General features: G+C 48.1%; 1 protein-coding gene across 1 annotated transcript in view; it reads left to right on the forward strand.

Annotated features, from left to right (window-relative positions):
• NAT8L (N-acetyltransferase 8 like) overlaps positions 1-22,183 on the forward strand; it is a 33,913-nt gene that overhangs the window by 6,449 nt on the left and 5,281 nt on the right. The window contains exon 2 of the mRNA XM_032226923.1: positions 7,016-7,180. Within this exon, the coding sequence (XP_032082814.1) occupies positions 7,016-7,180 (165 nt within the window). The remainder of the gene's footprint in view (positions 1-7,015; positions 7,181-22,183) is intronic.

Raw genomic sequence — 22,183 nt, forward strand, 5'->3', positions numbered from 1 at the left:
ATCCGGGTCCTCATTTCACCCACCTCGGAAGGATGGAAGGCTGAGTCAACCCTGAGCCGGTGAGATTTGAACAGCCGAACTGCAGAACTGCAGTCAGCTGAAGTAGCCTGCAGTGCTGCATTTAACCACTGCGCCACCTTTGTGCAGCGTGGGGATCTGCAATACCTGTTTGAGCAGCTGGGCCAGCTTTGTGATTCAGGGGTAGCCCTCCGTTTCAAGACTGGCCCAGACTCCAGGGATGGTAGGTGGAGATGCTGGTGACCTCCAGTTAGTAACTAAAACTCCGCTGGAATGAGGGACCATGAGCCACCGCCAGGAGAGTCTGGCCAATCTTTTTCTTTTAATGTAGTCAATTCTATTCGGCCTAAATGCTTCTTCAGACTTGAAATAATGCATGACTGAAGTATTCCTGGATGCACTGAACTAATTTTTCATAATTAATTTTGATAATATATTGATGTGGCCAGGGAAATATGGGAAGGAGGGTCCAGAAAGATTAGGATGGTCAGTGCTGTATGGGAGCATACAGGAAGGAAGGAAGGAAGGAAGGAAGGAAGGAAGGAAGGAAGGAAGGAAGGAAGGAAGGAAAAGGGAGGGAGGAAGGACCACGTGGACTGAAGACAGGAAAAGACGTAAGCAACAGCTGAGGGGAGGGAGGGAAAACAAGGAAGGACAGTGGACCACTAGGAGAGGTCGGTCGCAGTGGGAGTGTCAGAGAAAAGGGTAGAGAAAGTGAGTGCACCAACCTTGCACTGCTGATCCAATCCAGAGTTTATCCTGAACTGGGAATAATTAATCAAAGGGTCAGGATGTTGGCCTGTTGGCATGTGAGCGTGAACTTTAGTTTGAAATGAAATGGTTCCAGGAGAGGCAGAAAATTGTAGATTCCTAGAGAGGGCAGAAGGGCGCGATAGGTTCATAATCAACCAGATTATAGTTTATTCTGGCTAAAGTTACTTTGTCTTGGAAATGTTTTGCTTAGTTTTCTATTCCTGCCTTTTTACTAGATTTTTGGCTAACAGTTACGATGATCAAAGGGACGTCTAAATTAATTTTGTGGGTAATAGTTTAGTGGGCATTTCTTGGTAGGATCAAATATACCGTAGGGGCAATTCTACCATACTGACATTAAGGTTTAGCGATGGTAGCACATATTCCGTACAAAGATGGGACAGTCTATGAAATGAGATACCGATGGCACAAACCCAGACAGTCTGTGCAAGGGGGGGGGGAAGTGGGAGGAACTTAAAAGACGGCAGCCTGGATCCATGCCAGGTTCACTGACATGAAAAAAGAGGAAAAGGAGACCTAAAGGAAATGGAGGGGAAGCAGCAAAACCAAATAAATAATGCAGGATGGCTCCAGAAACTGCAGGAACTCTGTCAGAAAGAGTAAAGCTCAGATTGAGCAGAGATTTGCTAGAGATGCAAGAATAATAAAAAACGTGTTCTTTGGTAATAAAAAAGAAAGCCAACGAGAGACTCGTGAAGGTCAAGGGTGATGGTGAAAAAATACTAACTCGGATCTTCAACCAGAAGGAAAATGGGATTTTGGCTGATAAAGCCATGTGGGGGGAACAAACTGCAGCTGAGGACACAAGAGAAGAAGGCAAGAAGGATTTAGCTGGTTTCAATGGATTCTCTTGGCCTGGATGAATTATAGCAGTAGACTTATATACCGCTTCATAGGCCTTTCAGGCCTCTCTAAGCGGTTTACAGAGAGTCAGCATATCGCCCCCAACAACAATCCGGGTCCTCATTTTACCCACCTCGGAAGGATGGAAGGCTGAGTCAACCCTGAGCCGGTGAGATTTGAACCGCTGACCTGCTGATCTAGCAGTAGCCTGCAGTGCTGCTTTTAACCACTGCGCCACCTTGGCTCTTTATATCCTTGAGGACTGAAGAAATGGAGGCGATTCGCATAATTCTTTCAGAAACCTTCGAAACCTTCTGGAGGGCAGCTGGAGGGGCCCTGGGAGGATGGCAGAGAGCAGAGGTCATCCGAAGAAGAAAGTGGAAAGATCTTGGCATCTCATTCTTGTTGATCTTGGGCAAGAACTTTGAACAGATTTATCAAGCAGCAAGCTGGGGGATGCTTGGATAAGCATGCTAGGAATAACAGGAACCAGCGTGGATCTATTGCCAAGAAATTGTTTGCGGGGGGGCAGAAATATTACACGGAGCGCCACCGGATTCTGTCCTTAGCCTCCTTTCAACATTTTCATTAATGACTTGCAGGAGGAAATCGAGGGGATGCTTTAAAAAGTTTGCAGATAACACAATGTTGAAAGAGAAGCTAAGGCTTTACAGGAAGAAGATTGGAAAATATCTGGGCAGGTTGGAAGGAGGGGCTGAAATAAGTAGGGTGAGGTCGGAGAAAAAAGAAGTGTGACATTCGGAGCAGGAAAAAAGGCCAGGCTCAAGTGTAGGACGCGGGAGGCATTTCAAAGAGGTCAGGATGACCCCGTGGACCTTATGAAACAGAAAGAGAAAATGCCAGATCCTCCCTTTTGAGGAGGTATACAGGAGCATCCTGTCTTGACCCCAGGGAGACATTATCTGGTCTTCTCTGCTCAGACTCCAACTGGAGTCCATTCAAAAAGGAAAGGGACAAGCACGGATGAAGTTAGAGGAAGGTTATCAGGAGGCTACAGAGATTGGGAGCTTTCCAGCATTTGAGGGGTTGCCTCAAAGAGGAAGAGGAGGGCCTCAACTTATTTTCCAGAGCAAAAGGGCAAAGGATGGAACCCAAGCCAGGAGAGACGCAACCGGGAATTGAGGAGAAACTTCCTGACACACAGAACAATTAATCAGCGGAACAACTTGCCTCCAGAAGTCGTAGGTGCTTCATCACTGGAGGTTTTTGAGAAGAGATTGGGCAGCCACCTGTTCGAAATCGTATATGGTCTCCTGCTTGAGCAGGGGGCTGGACTGGAAGACCTCCAAGCCCCCTTCCAGTTGCATTCCGATTGACCGAAGCTCAGCTTTATGAGTCAGAAGATTCATTGACAGATGAGAGGACCGTGAGCAGAGGTAATAAAACCATCTTCCAACAAACGTCACAGGGAAGAGGGAGGACATTTCTGCTCTCATTTCTCCCCCAGGACAGGAACAGAATTCATGAATTAAAACTATGACATGTTGAGGCTGAAGATCAGGACGGACTTTGCAGCTGTGTGGACCACCGTCCAGCAGAACAGGCTCTTCCGTGTCAGTTCCCCCGTTTTCAGAGGCCTTCAGACGGAGGCTGCAGGGTCAGCCGTAGACATGCTCACATGGAGCCCCCACTGAAGACCGAGTGGGGCTTCATGGCGTCTTCTGAGCTCCCATTCGGGCATTTCGTGATTCTCTGAGCTCCCCTCAGAAACAGCCGTTGTCACAAATGGAGCCAGCGGAGGTGACCGGGACCTGTTTTGTGGAAGCATCTAACACCCTGTGACCTTAAGGGGCGCGGCTGCTTCTCCCTTTCTAAGAGTAATTCAAAGTATCAGGACTCCCCTGAATGCTTCCCCGTCTGGAAGATCCTGTCTCCTTCTCTCCCAAATAGTCCTGCCCATCAACGGGGGTCTTTGGGAGAATCCTTCCAAAAAGGTCCCTTCCAAATGAAAAAAGGGCATTCTCAGTTATCCAATTTTGGGGGATTTTTCCCAAAGATTTACATGGGTTTTCCTCCCTGTTCTTTTGGCAGCCATTAATTTCTCCTCTGACTGATCAGTTCTACTTATTCTGTTTTACAGAAATGACTATCTTTCTGTTAGGCATTATTACAGTATCTCCTCCCCGCCCCCCCTTCCCATGTTGCTGTCCTGGGTGGTTCAGATTTTGTGCTCTTCTTATCTCCCAGGAACAGCCCTGAAATTGGCTGGTTTTGAGGAAAAGGGGGGGGCTCCTTCTGAGTGAAACCGGTGCTGATTCTTTGGGGGGGGAAGTGGATTATAAGTGAGGTCCTGTGATTGGCTGGGATGACGGGGGTTTTAAAAGGCTGCTCCGTAGTCTTGTCTTTGAGGTGCATTATTGTTCTTTGAGGGGTTTGGTGATCTATAGGGGGGTTTTGTTGTTAGAAAATATGTGTATCCACCTGATACCCCTGTGTACAAAATCAAGATTTCTTTTTTTTAAAAAAAAATGCATGGCATAAGTGCAGACATAATATTCAGATGTGTTCTCAGGAATTAGCAACCTCTCCTAGTTTTGCCAGCAAACCTACTATTCTTTGGGGGAAATGGCCAAATGCAATAGCAGTAGACTTATATACCGCTTCATAGGCCTTTCAGGCCTCTCTAAGCGGTTTACAGAGTCAGCATATTGCCCCCAACAATCTGGGTCCTCATTTTACCCACCTCGGAAGGATGGAAGGCTGAGTCAACCCTGAGCCGGTGAGATTTGAACCGCTGAACTGCTGATCTAGCAGTAGCCTGCAGTGCTGCATTTAACCACTGCGCCACCTCGGCTCTGTTCAGAAGTATAATTTAAAACCCAGCACAATAGTTCTTGTTTAGCAACCGTCACAGGAACGAGCCACTCAGTGATTAAGCAAAGTGGTTGCTAAATGAAACTACTTCATTTTTCCTTTCCTTTTCCAGAACTACCAAGGTTGTAAGTGGGAGGTTTGGTTGCAAAATGGCTCTTCCGACTTCATTGTCCCTGGAAACCGTCACTATGTAAGGTAGTTGCTAAATGAGGACGACAAGTAGTGGGATTCAACAGACCGTTGGCTCAGTCTAACAAAGGGAAAATCAAAGCAACTTAGACAAAAGGACACACACACACACACAGACACAGACACACACACAGAGGATTCTGGATGTTGGCTAGATTTTGTATTTAAAAAGCTCCTGTAATTTATGAAGCAATTTCTTAGTTACAAGAAGTAGGAGTTGTATTTTAATGCAGGTTAGCTAAGCATATTCTGGGCTGTATAACATGGAAAAATCCTGCCTTCATATTCAGAGAAAGGCATTAATACTCATGGGGAAAAAAACCCTTTAAGAATTAAAGTTGAAATAATTATTATAGAATGGAAGGAAACTGGAGATCATTCTGGAGAAATGCTGTACAGGTGTCAGCACTCCTCCAATGAATAATTAGGAAAGAAAACCACGAGACTCCATTGATAGAAATCAAGTGTACTTTTACTAATTATAAATGAACAGAAGCGTAGCAAAGCGAAAGACTGATTATTTAGGCGCGAAAGCGATGGATATATAGAATAACCCATTCCCCACCCCTTGGCATCCCAGTTACAGTCCAATCATAATTCTCCCAAGTGTCAGGTGCAAGATAACTTCGAAACCTTCAAATTGCAACTGTTAGTTTAGGGACCATTCAAAGTTACAGCAGCACCGAAAAAGGTGACAGGATTGTTTTTCACACTTACAACTGTTGTAGCCTCTCTGTGGTCATGTGACCGAAATTCAACCATTGGGCAACTGGTTCATACTTACGACGGTCTTGTGAGCACCTTTTGCAACTTTCTGACAAGTAAAGTCAATGGATCCACTTAACAACTGTGGCAAGAAATGGGGGTAAAATGGGGCAAAACCCACTTAACAAGTGTCCCATTTAACAACAGAAATGTTGGGCTCAATTGTGGGTCGTATGTCGAGGACTACCTCTGGAAGACAAAAAGTTAGAATGCCTGTTAGGGATCTCAGAAGTAATTTTGTCCCACGGAGATCGGGGGGGGGGGCAGGAGGAGAGCTGGTGGGTCCAAGGGGAACTTGGGAGAAATTTCCTGCAGGGGGGGGGGGCAACAGCCCAGGTGGGAAACGATGAGACCACGGATCCTTACCTGGACTCCACATCATTGGAGCTCATCTGTAACAAGCGATTCATAAATCCTGGGGCACCGGAACCTCAGATAATTACGCTTAGTAAAATCCTGTTGGTGATGAATCGATTTGTTGCGCGCACTGTAGCAGTGCTTGAATGCCTAATTTTTTTTCCCCTTTTCAGCGCTGGAAAGATAAATGAGAAATAGAAGAAAACTCTCCGTTAAGTACCTTCCCAGCTGCATTTATGTCATCAAAGAAGCTGAGATGCTGCTTTGTAGATAAATGAGGCTTGTGTGTTAAAGAGTTTGATGCGCCTAATAAAGTCATGCAGACCAGCGAAGCCTTAAGACACCAATAAACAGGATGTTGGACGTCAATCTGAATTTTGCCCCGGTTCTGTTTTGGAGGACGTTAAGCTCCCTTTTGCGACATAGAAAGGTCCGTTTCCTCCGCTGCCCTTGTGGGCCGTGTTCTCATCAATGCCCAGGCGCTTCAGCAGCTGCCCATGTGCAGAAACAAGCCTTTTAGTGCAACTCTTAGCCTTTAACAGGGCCGGTAGGGAGAGAACGCAGGTCAAATCAAGAATATCCCCTTTTTCCCTTCTGTCTGCAAAAAATGGAAACATTTGGGGGTTTTGTAAAACAGAGCGCTCAGATCTTAATATAGTCGGTCCTCGGCTTAAAAACACAATCAAGCCCCACATTTATGTTGATAAGTGAGACAGTCGTTAAGTGAGTCTTGCTCCATTTTACAACCTTTCTTGCCGCAGTTGTTAAGTGAATCCCTGCAGTTGTTAAGTTAGTAAGATGGTCATTAAGTGAATCTGGCTTGACTTTGCTTATCAGAAGGGCACAAAGGGGGGGGTGTCACATGACCCCCGGGGCACTGTGACCGTCATAAATATGAATCTGTTGCCAAGGGTCTGGATTTTGATCACAAGACCCCCAGGGGGATAATGCAACGGTTGTAAGTGTGAAAAACGGCCCTCGGTCCCTTTCTTCAGTGCCGTCGAATGGTCCTTAAATGAATCGTCGCAAGTGGATGACTATTTATTAGAGCAAAGGCCTTGATCAGCTGAAGACGGGGTCTTGTGTGTCAGCCAAGGGAGTGTGTGTTGTGTCGCCCAACAGGTGTGGAGGGGGTTCACGTGGTGGGCGGGGCTTTGGGGGTCTGTGGTCCAGCGTCCGCCCTGCCTTCTCTCTCCTGACGGGTGTCCTTTTTCTCTCTTCCTTCTCTCCCCAGTCATCTGCTTTGTGGTGACCAAGTCCTGGCTGGCCACCTGCTGCCTGCCCGTCTTCCTGATGGGCACGAGGTACTACTTCAGTCGGAAGGTCATCCTCCGCTACCTGGAGTGCGCCCTGGACACAGACATGTCCGACATCGAGCAATATTACATGAAGTCCCCAGGTGAGTGATGAACTGACCCGCCCCCACCGTCCGTCCAACGGGATAATTCAGCGCCTGCCCTCCTGTCCTGAGGGGCCCGTCATCCCCCTAGACCAGGGGTCTCCGGCCGCAGCAACGGGAAGCCTGGGAATTCTGGGAGTTGAGGTCCTCCAGGTTTAAAGTTGCCAAGGTTGGAGAGCCCTGGTCCAGATCATGGGGAGGCTGGTTGGCTTCCTGGATCCTTTGCCTCTAGATGGAAACGAAGGGAAAATATTCCGCCGTTGTTTGTTTTTAAAAAGCTGCTACTTGGGTTAAAAAGCCTTGAGAGCTGAGTCTCAGCCAATTCCCTTTGTCCTCCCTGGGCTGAGCCTGGGACGCTGCAGGCGATCCAGTTGAGAGGACTTTTCCTGGGCTTTTCTGTAAAATAAATCTTGCATGTCTTAAGTATTGTAGCACAAAAAGAAAAGAAAAAGAAATATCTGGGGAAAGATTGAGAAATCATATTATTGGGAATACTTGGTACCTGTACAATAAAACCCCGTTTCTGCCTGTTTAAAAAAGGCCCAGGAATGGAGGGTACGAGGCAGGTGCCTCTTGCTCCAAGTGAGTTCAATTCCTGGTAATGACCTGGGCCCCAAGAGCTGCTTTGCCACCAGCTCCCCATTGCGCTGCCTTTGAGGCCTTTTGGCCAACGCCAGAGGAACCTGGAACTTGGAGTCGGCCTCCAGCCCAAGCATCGACCCCCCCCTCTGACCTTCCTCCACATTCTCAAGACCACCCAGGCGCCTCAAGAATTCCTCTCGGACAACGTGGATGCCTTTGCACAACAGACCGGTGGCTCTGATTTATGGAGAGGGGGGTGTGTTTGTGTGGTTTGTGTGCGTGTGTTTTAAAAACTGGTACTTATAGTTATGTATTTATTTGATGCATTTATAAGTAACTCAAGGCATCAAACATACCTGCTATTCCTTCCTCCTCCTGTTTTCCCCAGAACGAGAACCCTGTGAGGTGGGCTGAGAGAGAAGGGCTGGCCCAGAGTCCCCCGGCCGGCTTCCATGGCCGAGGTGGAGCTAGAACTCCCCGTCTCCTGGGTCAAGCAGCTTAACCACAAAACTGTATTTTGCCCTGTCTCAGAGAAAGAACTGCAGTAAACTGTGTCTATATGTTCTGTGCGTATCTATATTGCCCTTGAGGTCCATTTGTGGAGGGTTTTGTGTACTCCCCGAGGATTCTGCTAATCAAGTCTTTCTCTAGATAGGATTTGTCTCCCTTTTTTTTTAAAAAAAAAGGTGTCGTGGTGTTGTCCTTCAGCTTGAAACCTAGGAATATCGTTCAAGTGGTTTGTGAAACAAGGTAGAAGTTAAATCTGTTCTGAGTAGGGACTGGTGAACGAACAGGGTCTTTCGTCCTGGCAGAAAGCTACTCCAGTTTGTGTGAGTTTTGTCATTGAAATCCGGGTGCCTGGAGGACTGTCTGGAGGGAGGGAAGGCCTAGATCCCTGAGATTGGCACCGGTGTGCTGACCATGCTTCTGGACATCCAGTGAGGAAGGGATCCATCCTTAAAACGCGGCTCCTTCTCCACAGCGGAAGATCCCGGGAGGGCTTCTCTCTTGCAAAATGCACCAAGCCTCAGTTGTGGCTCCGGAGGCTTCCATATCTCATCAGGGCAAGTGTTAGTAAGGGGGGGAAAGGTGTTAGCATACTTACAGAATCCACAACCCTCCTGAATTAGTGGAAGGTCTCCAGAGGAGGAAGGAGCTTATTCTAGTCTCCTCCGTGAGTTTGAAGAAAAGATGATGCTGCAACTCTCGGCTGTTTGGGGGGGCTTTGGCCTCAGAGCGGGTCATCACAACGGGAGGGGTGGGATTTCAAAGTCCCCCTTTAAAGATTTCGGAGTGGGGGCATGCCTTGATTTAGAAAAACGGAAAGTTCCCTCCGCAGACCCTGAAACTGGAGCCCTCCTGGTTACAATGAGGTTTGATTTGCTATGGATTTTGGGGGGATCCTGTGGAAGGTTTCATTTGAAACGTATGTTTACCAGATTCCTCGAGTCGTCCTGTAAGCCACTTGTGCTTAATGTGGTGGTGTTGGGGGGGAGGGAAGCAGGAGGAAATAACTTCAAATGAACACCCAAAGCAATTTGAAAACAAATCATGTTCATTGCTAACTAGAAATAAATCCTCTCAAGGGTTGAACTGAAATTCAAGCTTTCGCCAGGAAATGCAGCTCCAGGGAGCCTTCAGACCAATAAAAGCATGGCTTTCGAATTTATATTGCATCTCTGGTTGTTTATATTGAGATAATCCTGCCCATCGACTGGGGAGCCGAGGTGGCGCAGTGGTTAAATGCAGCACTGCAGGCTACTTCAGCTGACTGCAGTTCTGCAGTTCGGCTGTTCAAATCTCACCGGCTCAGGGTTGACTCAGCCTTCCATCCTTCCGAGGTGGGTAAAATGAGGACCCGGATTGTTGTTGGGGGCGATATGCTGACTCTGTAAACCGCTTAGAGAGGGCTGAAAGCCCTATGAAGCGGTATATAAGTCTAACTGCTATTGCTATCTATCTATCTATCATCTATCTATCTATCTATCTATCTATCTATCTATCTATCTATCTATCATCTATCTATCTATCTATCTATCTATCTATCTATCTATCTATCTATCTATAGAGATGGCGCAGTGGTTAAATGCAGCACTGCAGGCCACTTCAGCTGACTGCAGTTCTGCAGTTCGGCTGTTCAAATCTCACCGGCTCAAAGGTTGACTCAGCCTTCCATCCTTCCGAGGTGGGTGAAATGAGGACCCAGACTGTGGGGGCGATATGCTGACTCTGTAAACCGCTTAGAGAGGGCTGAAAGCACTATGAAGCGGTATATAAGTCTAACTGCTATTGCTATCTATCTATCTATCATCTATCTATCTATCTATCTATCTATCTATCTATCTATCTATCTATCTATCTATCTATCTATCATCTATCTATCTATCTGGGTGAAATGAGGACCCGGATTGTTGTTGGGGGCGATATGCTGACTCTGTAAACCGCTTAGAGAGGGCTGAAAGCCCTATGAAGCGGTATATAAATCTAACTGCTACTGCTATTGCTATCCTTGGGCTGGACAATCCGTATTTAAAGTGTGTTTGTAGGTCCCCTAGATCAGCCACGAGGGTTGAGAGGAATCGGTAGATCTTACAATGTTTTAGGGGCTCCGGATCTCTGAATATTTCTTACTTGTTGCTTAACCAATCAGGTGTTCGTATTGTGGGCATTTAAGGACCCTCTTCCGTTCTCCCATTAATACGCTTGTGCCGTTGGTTTTGCTGATTCAGAAAAAAAGACGCTTCCACTCTCCAGCTATGGGAAGCTCCCGTGGATCCACCTGAGGGCCGTGTTTGAAAGCGGGAGGCCTGTGGGAAGGTTGTGAAGGTGGACAGAAATAAGACGGTGATGCCTGTGTGGTTTCGAAATCTTGCATTCGCTAGCAATAACAACCGGCCTTTAATCAAGGCCAGCAAGGCTTGGGAAAGGGAGAAAATGTTTTTGAAACATATCCCAGATATTTGGGGCAAATTGAGGGGTTTCTATAAACGGCACCTTATTTCAGTAAAGTTCTTGTCATCAGAACTTCCAGTATTACGACTGTTCACTTAGTGACCATACGAAGCTACAGCAGCACTGAAAAAAGGGGAGACGTTTCCCACGCACGACGGCTGCAGCCTCCTCGGGGTCACCTGATCCCAACCCAGAGTCTGCTTGGCAACTGACAGGGACTGGTGACGGTTGCAGGCTGCCCTTTCCTCACCTTCTGACAAACAAACTCATTTCACACGGCAGGGATTCACTTAACGACCAGGGCAGGAAAGGCTGGGAAGTGGGGCGGAATCACTTAACAATGGCTTTGCTGAGCAACAGACTTTTTGGGCTCAACTGTGGCCATAAATCGAGGACTGCCGGTGTGTCGTTTCAGAGAATCCCCAGGCTCGGCCATTGGGTGGGGGTGGGGTGAATAGAGTGGGGGGCTTTGGGGGCTTTGCGGGAGGACTTGCAGGAGGAGCCCTGGTGGGGGGGGGGCAGAAGAAACACAGGACGCCTTTCAAAGCAAAGGGCCTTTTTCTCCTTTTGGCCGGAGAGCAAAAGGCATTGGCAGGGCAGGCAGAAAGGTGTGTGTGTGTGTGTGTGTGTGTGTGTGTGTGTGTGGTGGTTGTCGTTTCTCCCCTTTTGTCAACTGCAAACTTGGAACTCTTTGCGAAGTTAATTTCTAGTCGTCCCCCCCTCCTAGAGATTGGCGCTTCTTTCTCTGCGCTGCAATTGGAGCAGCAGGAGCGAAGGAACAAGCCCTCATTCATAGTGCAATGCTACACACACACACACACATCCCGCATTGCCCGGGCCCTCTTCCATGGAGGGGGGGGTGAGGGAGAAAGAAGAGGAAAATGCATGAAATGAGGCCTTGGACAGGGCCCAAAAGCTTGTGGGTGCGCACCCACCGTGAAGCTCCACACCTGGTATGCGTGTGGGACGCAGAAAGGAGGGGGCTGGCTTTTGCTGGCATGCAGGGCCCGCCAACCTGGATGGAGGGGGAGTGGAGAGAAAGTGTGTGTGTGTGAGAGAGAGAGAGAGAGGGAGAGAGAGGGAGAGAGAGGCTCACTCCCATCAAGGAAGGAGGAGGAAAGGAGGAGGATAGGCTGCAACACAGGTGGCCCTCCAGTTATGACCACGAGGGAGATTCTGCATCACACTTGTGACTTTCAATGATTGTAAAGCAGGTTGCTCGTGTGACTTGAACTGATTTTACACCTGGGGTTTTGTGTGTGTGTGGAGGTCACTGAGTGAACTACTCATTCACCATCGTCCAGTTCCGTAAGTCCCAGTTTTGGGGGAATCTGTTGTCAATTGTGGTCACGTGGTTGCAAACAGCCATAAATGTGGTAGCGTGATGGGGGAGGGGCGGCTGGTTGGAACTTCAAATCCGGATCCTAAGAACCCTTCGGGTAGGTACGTTGCAGCTTTATGCGGTCAGTAAGGATCTAGGTCGTAAGTCGAGGACTGACTGTGGAAGTCGGAAATGGGAGGCCCCCATGTGAACATTGCCTGGTCCCTAGTCTAGCATCCTTAAGAAAATGGCGCTTTCCCAAAGTTCGAGACCAGGCAAGGGCCCATAACTATGAAATTCCCCTGAAGACCAAAAGCCTTTGGCATCCTTCTAGTGCTCAGTGAGCACTGTGCGTGCTGAGTTTGATGAAGCTGAGATTTTAGCAGCCCTGGAGTGTGGAGCTAAAGGAGTTTGTAGCTACTCATTCCCAAAGCTACGCATCTCAGTCAGAGGATGGGTGGGAGGAGGGGGAAAAAACCTCAGGTGTGGAATTTTAATTGTGAGACGACTTAACGTGGGCCTGCATTGAAATGCATGTGTGAATCCGTGTAACGGAGCGACACCTGGGCGGGATGAGCCCTAATCTTGCAAGGTGACCCTGCGCTGTGTGAAGCCACGGGAGCACTGAGTCATTATTTGGCTCATTAAGTTGATTTAGGAAGAGGAACGAATTGAAGCTGCGTCCCAAGTGTGACTTCTTGGTTGCTGGACTCAAGGGAAGACGTGTGCCCCCCCCCTTTATTTTCCAAATCAGGACTGCGGAGTCTGTGCACACACACAAACACACACACACACCCCAAGTGCAAGCCCCGGAGTCTCTGGCTGGGGGCCCTGGGGGCAGTTGGCAGCGTGCAGAGGGTCAGCCCCATTGCAATTCAAGGCACAGTTTAGGAGCAGGCATGAATGAGTTTCCAGCAGAGGCTGCAGAAATGCCCAGGTGGAAGTGTAGCTGTTTCACAATCCCTGGGAGGCGCACAGACACACAACCCCCAGCCCCCCCACTTCCTCCCAGCATGGAGGGATTGAGCCGTGGGTTGCTCTTCTGAACCCGGCTGCTGCAGACTTTACGGTCACAATCGGTGCGTGTGGAGGTTGTTTTCAGCAAATTATCAGACACTTCAATTACTATTTTAAAAATGCAACTTCGACAGTGTGGTCTTAACATGCATTTTTGTGCTCAACGAGAAGCGTTGAGAAGTTGATAACTGTCTTCAAGTGAACCCTGAGATTTTTTGCAAAGGGAGGGGAAAGACAGAAACGGTAGGTGTGGGGTGGGGGTAGTTAAAAATGGAAAGCGAGGAGGCTCTCTGGCAAATCTTGACAACGAGGAGGCGGGATGTCTGCACAAGGGAGCCTCTTTTGGGAGGGTCCGGAGCCTCGCGGTGCCACTTAACACAATGCAAAGCCAGAGAAGTGGGAGTGATGACAGAATGCGAGATAGGGGGGTGGGTGAACAGAGGAGGCAGGTAGAGGTTGATGGGGAGAGCAGGAAGGAGAAATTAATGCCCAGGAAGGGAGCAGAAACAGAAACGAGGGAGCGGAAATAGTTAGGATGGGAGAAGTGGAAAAAAGGGAGGGAGGAAAGAAAGAAAGAAAAAGAAAGAAAGAAAGAGAGAGAGAGAGAGAGAGAGAGAGAGAGAGAGAGAAAGAGAACAAATGGGAAGTACAGGAGCCAAGCAGAAAAGAGGGAAAGCGGGGAGAAGAAGAAATGAGAGGGGGAAGAGAGAGTGATAGGTAAAGGTGAAAGAGAAATGACCAAGGGTGGGCTCTGGATTCTAAACAAAATCCTCTTTTGACTGGCCTTGGAGGGTCAAATGCGAATTCTGCTTCTGCTGCTTGGCCTCTGATCAGCCGGGTCACCTCCCACCTTCCACGTGAAGACACCCCCCCCCCGCTGGGGAATTCTGGGAATTAAAGAGCTGGAGACCCCCGAGCTACGGATAAAGTGTAAGGAGTGTTTGAGGACGCCTTAATCGGAAGGGTTGGTCAGAGACGCTCTTCCCCCGCCCCAGCGCCCTTGGAGGGGCCCTTGGCAATGGCACCTGGCCCGTGGAAAGGCCGCCCCCCCGCTTGGCCAGGGTTGAGGCATCCATCTCCAGCCCTACGTTGGCTGCTCTGCTTGCTGATGGATGCTCAACATTTCTGGACAAGAATTGCTGTGAATTGGACCGTGTCCACATCAAATCCCTGATTGTCCTCTGTGGGAGTGAGGGGCCGTTCCCTGCCGTGCTCACAGCCCTTTGAAGCTGCAGCTCCCTTCCCCCTTTTATTCAGAGGACTTCTCGTCCTTTGAAGCCTGAAAGAGTTCTTGGTTGGTGCTAAAAGTGGCATTTCAGCTTCAGAAGAGCTGCTCTTCTCCCTTCTCCACCCCCTCCCCTTCTAAGTACATCAGGGACCACCCTCTCCTCCTCCTCCTCCTCCTCCTCCTCTTCCCAGGAAGAGGAGGGTGGGTTTCTCCCCTGAGCTCCATCTCCATGGAGATTGGGGGTTCTCCTGACACACACACACCCCACTCCTTCCTTTCCGGTTTCTTCTGTGGGAGATGACAGCCCTCCCACCGTTTCAGAACTTCTCCCCTTCCTGCCTCTTGTGCAGAGAGAAGAGGGTCTCCTGTCCCTTCTCCCCCCACCCTCTTCCCCCTCTTCCTTAGGGTCACAGGTGGTGGCAGCCGCAGAAGAAGAAGAGTGGGGGACGGGGGATGCGCAGGGTGGAACAAACATGGGGAAGGATTTGTTGCCTCCCAGAAATTGTCTCTTTTTCTATCCAGTTGCCTTTCCTTTCCTGCCCAGGGACTGAAGGGAGAGAGAGTCCACCACAGACAGCCACACCTGAGCCCAAAATTCCTGTTGCTAAGTGAGATAGCTGTTAAGTGAATTTGGTTCCTTCCTTGCCACAGTTGTTAACTGAATCACCGCATTTGAACGGTCACTAGGTCGAGGACTACCTGTACTATGACGGGGTGGAAATAAGGCAACCGGGGCTTCTCCCAATCAGCCTTCTCGGAGGCCCCAAAGGCAATGTCCTTCCCCCCTTGAGTGGCCGAGTTCCTTGCAGGACAAAGAGATGTGGAGGGTTTTCGGTTCTTGGCAAAATGTGGCAGAAGCTCATTCGGAATTTCATCGTTCGGAGCCTCTTCTGCCACCTGCACATCCCGACACAAAGGCCCCTTTGGGAGGACTGGAGGGAGGGAGAGCAGCCGCCCGTCCTCGGTGGAGGAGCACTCCAAGCGGGTGGGGGGCTCACAGGCGAGGGAGGGTCCCACAGAATAACCTCCTCAGCCTGCAGCTTGTCCCAGACTCAGGAAGGGATCAGAAATGAAGTTTGCAAAGAGCTCCCTTTTGGGTGGACCCAGACTTTTAAGTTTAAACATTCAACCTTTACGAAGGCTGCTTGGTGGCCATCGGCTGCTCCAAGTGAAAAGTTTTCTCTCTATGGCAAACTTTATATTATTTACTACGGCTTTTTTAGTAAATAATTTAGCTAATTTATCTCCCCCAGGCTGCAACTTCAATTTGCAAGGCAAAAAGCAACTGAAATGCTTTTGAGGTTTGATTTTTTTTTTAAAGCCAAGAACAATAACAAAAAGAGAGAGAAAGGGAGGGAGGGAGGAAGAGAGAGAGGAGAGGAGAGGAGAGAGAGAGGCTCCTGGTTAGATAACTGGCTCTCTGACTGCTGCCAAAAGGGAGGATGTGGTTGTCAGGTCTATTCAAGGAGAAAGAGGCTTGATTGGCACAAGGAGTTTCTCTTCAGGGGCTGGAAAGGGACCAACCTCTCACTAGAGTTCAGTGCAGACTTTCACATCGATTTGAAGAAGACCGAGGCACAGACAGAGTCCCTGGGGGAGAGAAATCGGACCTTGGTGTAAAGCTAAACGTTAACCTGTAGTGGGAAGCCACTAAGTTTGTTTTTCAAAAAAGTCTTCCTGTGGTTTTAGGCTGCGTTAACCGAAGCCCTTCAGACCAGGTGAAGTGAAAGGAACTCCACAACAATGGCCATCCGTTTAATGACCTTTGAAAGTTACAATGGTGCTGGGGAAAGTGTCTTGTGAGCGTTTTTCACACTTATGTGTGGAAAAGTAGCAGGCTCCTGCTGACAGTTCAAATCTCACCAGGCTCAAGGTTGACTCAGCCTTCCATCCTTCCAGGGTTGGTAAAATGAGGACCCAGATTGCTTGGGGCAAGAGGCTGACTCTGTTAACCGCTTAGAGAGGGCTGTAAAAGCACTGTGAAGCAGTACATAAGTCTAAGAGCTCTGGCTATTATGCCTTTGCAGGTCCCACATGTTCATGAGATGAAAATTCAAGTCCTTGGCAATCAGCATGCGCATTTATGATGATTGCAGAGTCCTGGTCACCTTTTCTGACCTTCCCCGAGGGCGTCCAGCAAAGCCAATGTGTTCTGCTCTCGGGTTGGACTTGTTGGGACAATCTGTCCTGAGTGAGCTGGCACGTTGTTTGAGATCTCCAATGATCTTTTGGACCGTGGAATGATTTACCTCCAATTGTTTGGTGATCTTTTAAAATCCTCTTCCAAATTCATCGACATCTATCATCTTCTAATGGATGGAAAATGACCAAGGAGGGGTTCAACCTGGAAATAAGGAGGAATTTCCTGACCGTGAGAACAATCAGCCCATGGAAGAGAAGTTGCCTTCAGAAGGTGTGGCAGCTTCATCCCTGGAGGCTTTCAAGAAGAGGCTGGACTGCCATCTGTCAGAAAGGGTGTAGGGTCTCCTGCTTGGGCAGTGGGGGTTGGACTAGATGACCTACAAGGTCCCATCTGATTCTGTTATTCTGTCCTGTTCTTTCTGAGAACCCCTTCAGTCTAGGCCTGGTGATATCGCACACTTCAACAATAAAGAGCAAACCACACGAAATATCTGAGGTTTCAATTAAATAGGTTCCTCCCAGCTCTGCCTAACAATGGTTTTAATCTTTATTTTTTTTCATTTTCTTCTTCTTATTTTCCATTTCATTTCATTCCCCTCTGATGTGCTAGACCCAATTCCAATTTTAGGTCTTTGGGGCAGTAATAAATGTAGGAGTGGTGCTTACTTTTTCCATGTGAAACTGCCTTCAAATAATTGATCAGATGATCAAGTTGGTCAGTTTCTAAATCTTCACAAAGATTGGAATGCACTCGATTCAAAAACATAATGAAATATCTTTCCAGTAACAAAGTTTTCTCTGTAACTTTGCTGGAACAGAAGACATTAAAAAAAAGGGTGACTATGAGATCAAAGACCAAAGATCTATAACATTAAGCTCTGTAATAAGGCTAAAGCCAATTCTGGTTTGGATAAATTACATGAAGTGAATGCATAAATGCTATTCTTAATTCTATTTGTATATCTTGGGCTATGAGATAACTTGATCAACCTTTATAAATCCTCCTATTTGTGTCGCCCTATCTCAGATGTTTATAGCTTTCTCAATTCTCCCAAGTATATCTTTGGAATTGTTTCTTGTTTCTCTTAAGCAGTGCTGTATATTCCTCTATCATTTTTATGAATGCGTTTATTATCCCAGAGGAAATTTCACTTTGAATTTCCTGGTGTGTCTTTTTAAAGATAAGCAGGCATTCTGCAATATCAGTCAAAACAGGAAACTGGTGTTGCAGAGAGAATAAATGATACTGATTGTTGACTGAGCATGGACTGAAGTTTCTTCTTAAATTGATCAGTGCTCAGAATATTAAGTAGCTGGTTTTCTGCCTACAGCAGGTCATCCTGTAATCGTGTTGATCCCAAAAAGGAAATTTAATCAGCCCTTCGATTTGGCTGACCATCCATTTTAATCGTTTGCTGTTTATTTGCAAGCAAAACCCCCGTTGATTTGGGGTGTGGAAGACGTTACTTTAATCAATGTTATATTGGCGCATTTTAATCACCGACAGACTGTGTCGCGAATCCATATTGAGTTTTCAAGGCTTGCAAGAAACCACTTTCTTTCACTCTCTGCGCGTAAATGAGTTCTGGCCACCGACCCTCCTCCCCATATTTTGGGGGGGGGGGTCCTGTCTCATTCCACTGTAGGGCACAAGCAGTGCCCTGTGTGTCCCATGCCTCAATTGTGTACATGTTGTTTCCCGGACATTGTACATTAATTGCATCCGATTGGTTGTGTAGAGAGCCTTTCTTTATTTGCAGAGGTCAGTAGCACTGGTGGAAGAGACAATAACCACAGCAGCGCCGGTGGTGGCTCCCCCGCCCCCAGGCCATTGACCTTTCCCTAGCTATGCCATAAGCCTCCCCGGGTTACCCAGGATAACGGGCAAGTATGAAGACTTCCCCTGCAAGCCAGCATCTGCCAGCTCTCCCTTGGTAAGTATATGGGGCTATTGTGTGTTGTATGAATGGAGGGGCAGCGGGAGGCTTGACAGGAGGACGAATCTGAAGTGACAGGGCAGCTGTAAGCGAACGTGGGTGTAAGGCTGGAGTTGGGCCGAGGACGAGGAGAGAGAGACGGGACAGAGGCATGGCGCTGGGGCAGTAGATATTGAAATTCGGGGCATGCTTTTCGAATTGGCTCAGGTTAAAATTTTCTTGCTTTTTTCAGGCTCAGGAAACATGAACCTCAAGGCCTTCAGGTATTGGAGACGCGGACCAAGGTAGGCACGCAGAGATGGATGGTCTTGGGTTGGCAGAGGGCATCTTAGGATGGCATTCTTTCAGTTTTGCCCAGCATGAAGACTCCCCCATTTTGAGAAAGAAGTTTGGCTTCTCATGGTCTCACCCAGGTTACAGCACTAGATCCCCAAAGTTCCTCCGGGGCCGCAGAAACACAATTACTTTCTGGGGAGACAGTAATCTCCCTCGCTCGTTTTGTAAGTGCAACCAGACTTCCAAACTCCAACCCTTAAAGCAACTTTTCTCAACCATGGGAACTTCAAGATGAGTGGACTTCAAGTCTTGCCGGCTGGGGAATTCTGGGAGTTGAAGTCCACCCATTTTAAAGCTACCAAGGTTGGCACACACTGCCTTAAAGAGCGAGCAAAACTTAATTAGGTTGAGTAAGTTACCCCTTCCCTGACTTGGATTGTGAGCCGCCCTGAGTCCCCTCCGGGGAAAAGGGCGGCATATAAGTGCAATAAATTCAATTCAATTCAAGTTATTCTATCGATTCAGAGCAATATAGTGCAGTTTTTGTATAAAAGCTAAAAGGACTTCACAAATTGTTTTCTGCAACACGTGTTTCATCAAAAAATGAAAGGAATGTCCAGAAGATTTGGTGACATTGTGGCTTTTCCTTTCTTAATTTCCACAGGAGCCTCAAGAATCGATCTGACCGTCTTCCTTCCGGTGGTGGGCCTGCAAAAGTCTCACTGCTTCCAGGAAATATCCGGAAGACGGGAATTCTTCCCCTCAGAGAACAATCCCTGGCAGCCCAAAGGCAATGCCCAGGTGTATTATCTACCTGTCCGGTTTCCCCCCCAATTGCAGTCACGTCAGTATTTTTGAAGTTCTTCTAATTGGCTTCCCTTTTGTATTGCAAAAATAAATGAAGTTTGTGGGTTTTTTTCCTAATGTTCCAGGTGGTGTGTGTATTTTGTCCTGCCCCCTTGCTTATTGCCCCAAGCCCCCAGCAGTGGGGAAGATAGCCTTAGCCCCCCCAGAGGGAATCTCCCCCTTTTCTATCTGACCCCAATAAATGTCAGCACTTGCAGCAAAACCCTTAACCTTCCCTCCACACACAGCCATTATTATTATTATTTTATTATATATATAAACAACAGCTTTCTTATTATATGTATAAAATAACAACTTTCTTCAGCCAAAATTCCTCCCCCCCACATAAATATCCCAAATACACCCCTTGGTAATTAGCTGACATTTAATTCCCTCCCCGAGAAGCTGGATCTCAGAAAGGCAGAGAGCTAAAAGAAAGAATATCTTTCCCGCGATAAAACCATTCGGAACTTAAGCCTGGCAAGAGGGACAGGCTGAAAAGCCAAAGGGAAGAGAAAAAATAAAGACAGGTAGTTAAATTAAGCAACTTTGCTCTGCAACGGCCTCTCACGAGTATTTGGCTTCCTCCAGGCATACGGAAATAAACACACGCTCAGACTTGGATAAGCTGCAGCAATTGGGGTTGGAAGGGAGTCTGCCTGTGGCAGGCGTGAGTGGCAAGGGATGTGTTGAAATAAAACGGGCATGTGACGGGAATAAACCTGCCAGGGAAGCTGGAAGCTGTCTTATGGGGTACAGGAGATAAAATGAAAATAGTAGCCATTTATTTTTCATTTTTAACAGACGAACTGTCCGGCCTCCTTCTCCCATATGAATCTGCCTGCCAGAACAGATCAGATGGGATCCAGTCCATCTGTAGATCAGGGTTGAGAGAAAGGATCTTGGTGCTCTCTGAGCTTGCTTGTTTTCCTGCAGACGTTTAATTACCCAACTAGGTAACCTCATCAGTGCCAGCGATGATGCACCAGCAGTGATGATGTTACTGATGTTCAGAAAGCACCAAGGATCCCTCAGGATCAGGTTCCCTCCAAGCCACATCAAGAATGCTGCCTGACGGGGCCTGGGGCATTTTCTATCACAATCTCCCCCCCCCCCCCCGGTTGAACTCTGCCCTTCTCGTTTCCTTCTTGCTTAAGGAGAGCCTTGAAGGCCCAGTTGCTCCATCAAGCCCAGAAGGGAGGCATGCTGGGACTGAAGATTTGAATTTGGTTTTTTTCCCTTCTTCTTTCCTTTTTCCATCCTTTCGCTCCTGTGTCTGGCTTGTTTCATGGCTGGTTTATTTATTATTTCGTAGTAGGTGTCTTTGTTTCCACTCGGTGATGTTTCTGGTTTTCAGAAGTTTCAGAACTTTGATTTGGGTTGGACAGATTTCTCGCCGTAGACCAAGACATCTTTCTCCGATGTCATCCCTGCTTCAGTCTCAACTCATGGCTGGGCAAGCAGAATCCTCCCAGGCAAAGAGGCCTGCTGGCTGCCCGCTCTGGGTGCAAAGGGCAACGTCGCCCTTTGGCTCTGGGCCAGCAAGGTGGACTCAGCTGGGCAGCCCCCTAGAGGTAGAGCTTCTCCAGGGTCCGCTTACTCCCCTGGCCCTGGTCCTTCAGGTTCTCCGGAGGTGCCTCCATCGTTGCGGGAATCAAATGTGCCTTGTCTCCATGCTAACCGTGGATTCCCAGCAGCCTCAGGCAGGGCTTGTTTTGGGGGTCGCAATGCAATGCCCTGCCAGACGCCCCGGATTCTGCAAGGGTAAGTTCCTCTGATTGCCCTCACAGCCTCTTTAAGTTGGAGCTTGAGAAGAGCAGAGTCACCTCAGCGTCACAATTATTTGACATCTCTGTTCAAAATAAATCTCCCAGTTCTTACTGCACTTTGGAGAAGGGCCTTCAACTAATACAGCCCCGTTTCTCAGGGGTGGGTCCTGGCTTGACTGCTGGTTCGCTCGTGCGTGTGCGTGCGTGCCCAGTTCAATTAAAATTGTTCTGCGCATGCGCAGAACTTAAAAAACAAGATGGCGGCGCTGACAGCGCCAACTGGAGAACCGGTTCGGGGGCATGGCAGGCCTGGGTCACTGCTGGTTCCAGCGGCCCACACCGCCATATCACTACCGGTTCAGCCGAACTGGGCCTGACCGGTAGGAACCCACCTCTGCCGTCCTTGGCATGTTTTAGAGGTGTCGGCTGGACTTTACACCAAATTAGCTTTTTCTCTCTTGACCAGCAAGAGATGGAAAAATTATATCCCAAATTCTTGTGGGTCTTTCTGTGAGTTTACTCTTTGCCATGATCTGTAAGCTGGCTGATTGGTTGACCTCCATTTCAAACTAAATGCATTTCCTATATTCATTTGGGAATGCATTGACACATTATACATTGAATACACTGAATCATTGAATGCACAACACCAAAGGTTTTCAAAATGTTAAAAGTATCCACAAGGCATTTTGATTAAGCCAACCAACGAATCTGTCAACATAAAGTTGCAGGCCAGCAAGTATGCAGATAACGCCTACTTGCAAAGAGTGGCAGGTTTGGTGGGTGATGCCAAGGTAGCTGGGAATGTTGGGTGCCTCATTAGGCCGCTCTGCTTTCTGCATTGGTTTCTTCTGCCTTCCTTCTCGTGAGCAGGGATCCCGGGCAGCCATGAAAAAGAAGGCCTGGAAGACCCACTTGGAGTGGGTCTGTCCT

This window comes from Thamnophis elegans, chromosome 11 (assembly GCF_009769535.1).
Source record: "Thamnophis elegans isolate rThaEle1 chromosome 11, rThaEle1.pri, whole genome shotgun sequence".
In the NCBI taxonomy this organism is placed as follows: domain Eukaryota; kingdom Metazoa; phylum Chordata; class Lepidosauria; order Squamata; family Colubridae; genus Thamnophis; species Thamnophis elegans.